Raw genomic sequence first — 8513 nt, forward strand, 5'->3', positions numbered from 1 at the left:
ACACGTGCTTTTGAAAATGAACATTGTAATCTCAAGATGTACATGAGGTCCCGTGGCAGCACATGCCTCTTCACATAAACACGTATTTTTTAAAATGAGCATTGTAATCTCACCATAGGTTAACGATTACCATAAATAATCTAATGAAATCTCTTTAACATATCCACTTATGTGGATAGATTTTGGCAAAATTTGCTACAAATATGGGTAATTGAGAAAGTTCGCACCAAGGATCAAAGAAGGTAGTTTATAGCAGGTTTGAAACCCACAATTCGATCAAAAGTGAACATATTTTGACCGCACTCTCTTAGCTCGGCTATTTTCTTAGCCCCAAATTGTGAAAAGAAAAATGGCATTCCCAAGGAAGCAATGACACCCCTTCTTGAAGTCTAAAACCTTTCCAAAATCATTTGATAAACTCCTCAATGGCAATAACACAGGTATTGATACCAAGGTTGATGATTCTTAACAAGCTAATAAAGATGATTCAAAGAAGTGTTTCAAGTGCAATGAGATTGGACATATCGCATCGAATTATCCACGCAAGTTAAAGCATATTTCAATTCAGATAAATATGATCGATGATGACGAAGACGAATATTCTAGCTATAATAAATATTCTGAATCCTAAGGTAACAAATACATTTCATTTGACCATTTTCACATTAAATTTTATTTAAGAGTTTTTATGTATCAAAAGTAGAACTTCTTGAAGGAACTGGCCCTTCCATCTTGAACTATGCTTTATAAATTTTTCACTACATATTAGTCTTGTGATATGGGACACAAAGATTAATCCATTGTGAAGGATTCTGATGAATACTTATCACTAGATTTATGTGGGATAATTTTTGGTGGTATGGGACAGTAGAATTTATTACACATAGAACTCCTTGATACAGTGTCAATCTATAACATAATTAGAGAAGATAATAGAATTCGTATATTATAAGACATTGATCTCTTTTGTTTGCAATAAGTAAATACACAACTAAGGTCAGTTGCTTATCCAGGCAGGAGGTATGTTATATAATGTCTACCCTTTAGCTGAACGGGGATGCTCGGACGGAGGTTGCCATGCTAGTGAATTGGTATCGTAGGTGACCCCACATTATATACTAGTTACCTAAGAGTTATTGGTATAGCTTGAGACCATGCTTGACGGGTGTATGTTATTGAAGTGTACAAGTAGTGCCTTGCTTGATGGTTGTGTGTGGTCTAAGTGAAACAAGTGGACTATGATAGACAACTACACATGGTTGAAGCGTAACAAGTGGTTTATGCAAATGACATGCCATGCTAGATGATGTGTATAGTGATATGCTCATTGAAGTATAACAAGTGGTAAGACACGCCATGCTAGATGGTGTATAATGATACTCTCATTGAAGTGTAACAAGTGGTGAGTGTATGTTATGTTTATGCCTATCAACGTTTCATATTGGGATTAATTGTTGTGATATCAATTAATTGAAACAAGTAATGTGTTTACGTTTGAGCAATGTGTGTGTCGCACATGGAGGATCTTGTCTATATCAACTCAGATTATTATTACTTATATGAGTTATTTTGTTGGCCATGTGCCAAACGATTGTACATATTATTTATGCACGCTTGTGCGTGGCATTGCTATATTATTGTCGATATATTGTCATTATACCATTGATAATGAAGCTTGAACTTCCATAATTTTCGTGGGAATATAAAACCCACTTCATAAAATATAAATTACAAGAAACTCACCTCCAGCTCTATCAAAAAGAAAGTAAAGATAGAAAATTGTTAACCTTTTTTATGCGAAAATCTTTCTTCATTACACAATCATGCCTTAAGCATGATCCTATGAATAAGGTACTAGTATGGGCACTCACCCCTTTACACACCAAAAATAAGGTACTAGTATGATTGATGATTAGGATGTTAAAAGGTATGGGCAACCAAATGAGATAAAAAAATGCAATGGCCTCTACCAATCAAATATTAGAGGCTCGTGCCTAAGTACACCATCATGCTTTTATCAAACAACAATACAAGCAACCATGTGCAAAGGGGTGACTATGATCAAAGGCACCATCCATTGCAAATGTGATGGGAAAGTATAGTTGTGTACCTAATTTATGTGACCACCCACCTTTTATGGTTAGAGCAATGAAGCCATTGTTGGCATGAAGTGGTTGGTTGTGTTGCACTTAGAAAGACAATCAACTTTATAATTTATATGCTCTTGTGGGTAATATAAAAAACAATAGGAGTCCATGTTTCACTTAGTAGACAAGCAAAACTATAATTCCTATGCTCTCATCTCTTCCTTGTATGCCTCTTGACAATCCTACACTATGACTTTTCACAAGTCTTTCGCGCAGTTTGGAACCTAAAGGAAAATTTCTTCTCAATCACACAAAATCCTCCAGTGACTTTTCACAAGTCTATTTTGAAAGGATCAAAAATAGACAAGAGTCACTTTACACCTATTCAAATTTTGAAAAATCTATCTTAGAAGAGAGAAAAAAAGGATCCACTAGAATTTTCAAGATTTAGTTATATTCTAGTGAAAAGGTGAAGAAAATGTTGGTTCAACCTATTTTAAAAAGGAGTCATATAAGGCTTGGAAAAAAATGGTATATCTAAGGAAAATTAAGTGCAATAAGTATCGTGCCTTGGTCAATGGTTACTTCCATATAAATCTCATCCAAATAGGGACCTACCATGTGTGAAAAACTAGAATCAATTGATTAATTAGGATAGGAAAATTTTAATTAATTAGAAAGGTTAGAATTTCCCCTCTCACTCTCTCTTTGATTTTACACAAGTACCCGTGCATACGCGTGTGCATAGAAAATCATTTTTGTGAAAAGATAAAAGGAAATTAATCTCGCAGTTTTTTTTTTGGTACAAATTATGCAGATTTTTGGTGCAAATTTTTAACTGAAAAGGCTTAAAATTTCAAAAGCTCATAATTCATTATTTACAGAGAGAAGCGTGAATAATAATAGTAGGGTATCATCACACTTACTTCCAAACTAGCTATTTTTGTTTTGGGTCAACAAGCAACCGCTGGCTCTCCTCTAAAAAGCAAAAAGCAAAAGCAAAAAGCAAAAAGCAAAAGCAAAAAGCAGAAGCAGAATGTGTCATGAAGAAGGAGGTGCTTCTCACATGTCCCTGGGTTTCACCACTACCCTAGACCTCAGGGCAATGGTGAGGCTGAGCTGGCTTCCAAGCCCTCTCAAGTCAACCTTGTCCACACCTGGAGGTGGGAGGAGCTCAAAGGCCTGCACAAGCCCGCCCAACACAAGTCCCAGCACCGGCAAAGCTATCATGCTGCCCGGGCAGCTCCTTCGCCCCGACCCGAATGGTATGAATCTGAAATCAGTTCCATTGGGCTCAATCTTGGACTCTAAGAACCTGTCTGGATTGAACACCTCTGGCTTCTCCCAGTACTTGGGGTTGTTGGCTATGCCCCATGCATTGACCAGAATCCTGCACCTAGCCGGTATGTCGTACCCCGCGAGCTTCGCCGCCTCCAAGTTCATGTGTGGCAACAGCATGGGGATCACCATGTGCATCCTCAATATCTCCTTTACCAAAGCCTGCACCAAGCATCAAGAGGTTGTCAAGAGGTAGCATGAACACATATGAAAATGCTTTAAAAGCTAGAAAGCATGAGCAATCTTCACACAAGTATGCTTAGGAGAAATTTAACAATCAAATACATGATAATGATCTCACATCAAATGGGCCATCAGATACATGAAAATACAAAAGACTATGCCTTGCCTGCAAATAAGGGAGCCTTGGCAGGTCGGGCTCAGTTACAGGCACACCCTTTCCCAGCACACTGTTCAGCTCATCTCTAAGCTTCTTCTGAATGTGCTGGTTGTTCACCAACTCTGCAATACCCCACTCTGTAGACCACAGTGTAGTCTCTATGGCTGTAACAACCAGAAAAAAGATATCTTGAAATTGACTACTCAGACCCGCCATTGGCGACAAAACCATTGGCATCAAACCTTGAAATTAGCAAGCTTTGCACAAATTAGAGTTACTAATGAGAATTGATTATCAATGGAAAAACACCATACCTGCAACATTCATGTTCTGGATGAGGTAGAGCACACTGTTCTCACTGATTTCTCCTTTAAGATGGGCATCAAGGAAGAAGTCAACTCCAATCTTCTCCCCTGCTTGTCTGCCACGGTTAAGCCAAAAAAGAAAAAAAAGCCACTACTTATAAAACGCTGATGAGAAAAGGATAACCTCTAATGCATACAAGCCCATCACAAAGTAGGACTTCCCTAATCACACAAAGAAAACCCTGACATGTTGCAGAGATCTATCAAGGAAGACTCACTTCTTGCGTTCATTGAGGAAGGCGTCTCTTAGGAAGGCGAGTCGGCGTTGGTTGGTCTCCCAGACCGCCTTAAGGTAACCCCTGAGGAAGGGTTTAAAGGAGGGGACAAAGTCTCCATAGTTGTACTTGAAGCTCTGGGCAAGGTGGTGGTTGTCCTGGTTAAGGGTCATGAGTTGCACATAGAGGGGGTCATCAAACCCTGAGAATCTTCTTTGAAACATCATTCTGTAGACAATGTTGTACATCATGAGCTGGAGTCTATCTCTTATGATGATGCCTGATGTGGTGGATCCGGGCAACTCTTTGATGTCAGCGATGGCGACGGCAATCTCTTCTTCCCATCCATACCTGCTCTGCTGCACAACCTTGTTGGTGAAGAAGGGCAGAGTGGCAATCCTCCTCATTTTTCTCCAGTGCTCACCATAGTCTGCAAACACCATGTCCTGCCCTTTGCCTGTGGTCATGTCAAACACTAGGTTTCGCGCCCTTGACCCGAACTCGATTCCTTGAGTTTGCAGGATCTCCTTGGCCATCTCTGGTGATGACACCACCAGCACATTCCTTTGCCCCATCTGCAGCAAACACACATCCCCATATCTCTTGGCTAGCTCTGCTAGGTTCTGTGGTGTGAGCCCATTCTTGAACTGTAGCCAATTTCCCACCACTGGCCATGCGAATGGCCCTGGGGGTAGCTTGACCCTTAGCTTCTGTACCAACTTCACCAGTAAAAGAGCCCCTATCAGGGCAGCAAGAGATGCCTGGATTATCGAGGAGGTGTTGAAATTGATGAAAGGGGCTGAACCAGTCACATCGTTGGGGGTTTCCATGGACAAAAAGGCCCAGAACTGAGCTCTGAATTAACAAGAGAGGCTGGTTAGATGATAGAGGGGGTAGGGGCTATGGAAGCTTAGTTGATTGTGGGTTATGGCTATGGAACTCAGAGATGTGTGTACAAGAAGGAAAGAAAGGGCTAGAAGGCTTATGTGTGCGTGGCAGGTCTGGGGTAAGCGCAGTAAGTAGATGCAGAAGGGGAAATGAGAAATATATATACAAGAGCATGCATTGATTGCCACACCAGCATGCACACGTTCTCCTCTGTGCAGGTTTTGACTTAGTCTCTTGATCGACTTGGCCTCCCCTTTTACCCTTCAAAGCTCCAAGTTCACTATCTCTAGCCTGTGTTTAGTCTCAAACAACACACACTCACATCAATGGGGATTGAGCTGTTACAAATGGAGCAAGACGTCTTGTTTTCCTTTAAAGAATTTCAATGGGGGCTTCACATCAATGGGGGCTTTGCAACTTGCCTTTGCTAGTTTTCCTTTAAAGAATTTCAAAAAAACCTACACATCAATGGGGGACTTTGCAACCAGTGCTCGAAAAAAACTATTTTCTCAAAAATTGGAAAACCTTCATATATAAAATTAAGAAATTATCAATGAAGAGTTTTTTTAAATTTTTGAAGGTATTTGTACTACATTCCCTCAAATTTTGCAAGTATTGGCACCTTCAAGCTATAAATTTGCAAGTATTTTTTAAAATTTGAAGGTGATATTACACTAAACCCGGGTTTTTTTGGAGCAATGTTTGCAACTTGGAAATCTCCACCATTAAAGTCAAGACAACCTGAAATTGCAACCAATTTTTTCAATCATACCCTTAAAATATACAATATAGTTTATTAATGTAGTTATAATTATGTTCCCCCAAAAAATATACAATATATATGGTTTTTTTTAAAATATACAATATATATGGTTTTTTCCTAACACTCCTATCAACATAGTGGGTTCGTCCAATTGAGTTACACATAAAAATGCACTTAGTATGCCACCATCTCTAAATTTGCATTCATGTAGCACATTTGTCATGATCAAATCTCTATCTTACATCAAACCTCATTCAAACCATGTGCCCAAGATTGGGAAAAGGTAGGTTCCACTTAGCTTAGAACTTGTTCAACTTTAGGAATTTCAACAACCTACACGGGACTTTGCAACTTGGAAATCACAACCTGAAATTGCAACTGATTTTTTCAATCATACCATTAAAATATACAATATAGTTTATTAATGTAATTATAATTTTGTTTCCCTTAAAATATACAATATAGTTTATTAATGTAATTATAATTATGTTCCCCAAAAAAATATACAATATATATGGCTTTTAAAAAAATATACAATATGTATGGTTTTTTCCTAACACTCCTATCAACATAGTGGGTCCGTCCAATTGAGTTACATACAAAAATGCACCATCTCTAAATTTGCATTCATGTAGCACATTTGTCATGATCAAATCTCTGTCATACATCAAACATGTTACCTCATTCAATCCATGTGCCCAAGATCGGGAAAAGGTAGGTTCTACTTAGCTTAGAACTTGTTCAACTTTAGGAATTTCAACAACCTACACATCAATGGGGACTTTGCAACTTGGAAATCACAACCTGAAATTGCAACCGATTTTTTCAATCATAACCTTAAAATATACAATATAGTTTATTAATGTAATTATAATTTTGTTTCCCTTTTACCCTTCAAAGCTCCAAGTTCACTATCTCTAGCCTGTGTTTAGTCTCAAACAACACACACTCACATCAATGGGGATTGAGCTGTTACAAATGGAGCAAGACGTCTTGTTTTCCTTTAAAGAATTTCAAAACCCTGCACATCAATGGGGGCTTTGCAACTTGCCTTTGCTAGTTTTCCTTTAAAGAATTTCAAAAAACCTACACATCAATGGGGACTTGCAACTAGTGCTCGAAAAAAACTATTTTCTCAAAAATTGGAAAACCTTCATATATGAAATTAAGAAATTATCAATGAAGAGTTTTTTTATTTGTGAAGGTATTTGTACTACATTCCCTCAAATTTTGCAAGTACTACATTCCCTCAAATTTTTGAAGGTATTTGTACCACATTCCCTCAAATTTTGCAAGTATTGGCACCTTCAAGCTATAAATTTGCAAGTATTTTTTAAAATTTGAAGGTGATATTACACTAAACCCGGGTTTTTTTGGAGCAATGTTTGCAACTTGGAAATCTCCACCATTAAAGTCAAGACAACCTGAAATTGCAACCGATTTTTTCAATCATACCCTTAAAATATACAATATAGTTTATTAATGTAGTTATAATTATGTTCCCCCAAAAAATTATACAATATATATGGTTTTTTTTAAAATATACAATATATATGGTTTTTTCCTAACACTCCTATCAACATACTGGGTTCGTCCAATTGAGTTACACATAAAAATGCACTTAGTATGCCACCATCTCTAAATTTGCATTCATGTAGCACATTTGTCATGATCAAATCTCTGTCTTACATCAAACATGTTACCTCATTCAAACCATGTGCCCAAGATCGGGAAAAGGTAGGTTCCACTTAGCTTAGAACTTGTTCAACTTTAGGAATTTCAACAACCTACACGGGACTTTGCAACTTGGAAATCACAACCTGAAATTGCAACCGATTTTTTCAATCATACCCTTAAAATATACAATATAGTTTATTAATGTAATTATAATTTTGTTTCCTTTAAAATATATAATATAGTTTATTAATGTAATTATAATTATGTTCCCCAAAAAAATATACAATATATATGGCTTTTAAAAAAATATACAATATGTATGGTTTTTTCCTAACACTCCTATCAACATAGTGGGTCCGTCCAATTGAGTTACACACAAAAATGCACTTAGTATGCCACCATCTCTAAATTTGCATACATGTAGCACATTTGTCATGATCAAATCTCTGTCTCACATCAAACATGTTACCTCATTCAAACCATGTGCCCAAGATCGGGAAAAGGTAGGTTCTACTTAGCCTAGAACTTGTTCAACTTTAGGAATTCCAACAACCTACACATCAATGGGGACTTTACAACTTGGAAATCACAACCTAAACTTGCAACCGATTTTTTCAGTCATACCCTTAAAATATACAATATAATGTAATTATAATTTTGTTTCCCTTAAAATATACAATATAGTGTATTAATGTAATTATAATTATGTCCCCCAAAAAATATACAATATATATGGTTTTTTTTAAATATACAATATATATGGTTTTTTCCTAACACTCCTATCAACATAGTGGGTTCGTCCAATTGAGTCCACAAAAAAATGCACTTAGTATGCCACCA

General features: G+C 37.2%; 1 protein-coding gene across 1 annotated transcript; it reads right to left on the reverse strand.

The window, feature by feature from the left end:
• Positions 1-2918: 2918 nt before the first annotated feature.
• On the reverse strand, positions 2919-5366 carry LOC147620187 (trans-cinnamate 4-monooxygenase-like). Its single transcript, XM_086772382.1, has 4 exons — positions 4349-5366; positions 4080-4186; positions 3775-3929; positions 2919-3587 (listed from the first exon to the last, which is right to left on the reverse strand). The coding sequence occupies exons 1-4, from the start codon at positions 5173-5175 to the stop codon at positions 3150-3152; spliced, it is 1527 nt and encodes a 508-aa protein (XP_086628508.1). The 5' UTR covers positions 5176-5366; the 3' UTR covers positions 2919-3149.
• Positions 5367-8513: the final 3147 nt, after the last annotated feature.

This window comes from Cibotium barometz, chromosome 32, assembly GCF_041138505.1.
Source record: "Cibotium barometz isolate CiBa-2024 chromosome 32, ASM4113850v1, whole genome shotgun sequence".
In the NCBI taxonomy this organism is placed as follows: domain Eukaryota; kingdom Viridiplantae; phylum Streptophyta; class Polypodiopsida; order Cyatheales; family Cibotiaceae; genus Cibotium; species Cibotium barometz.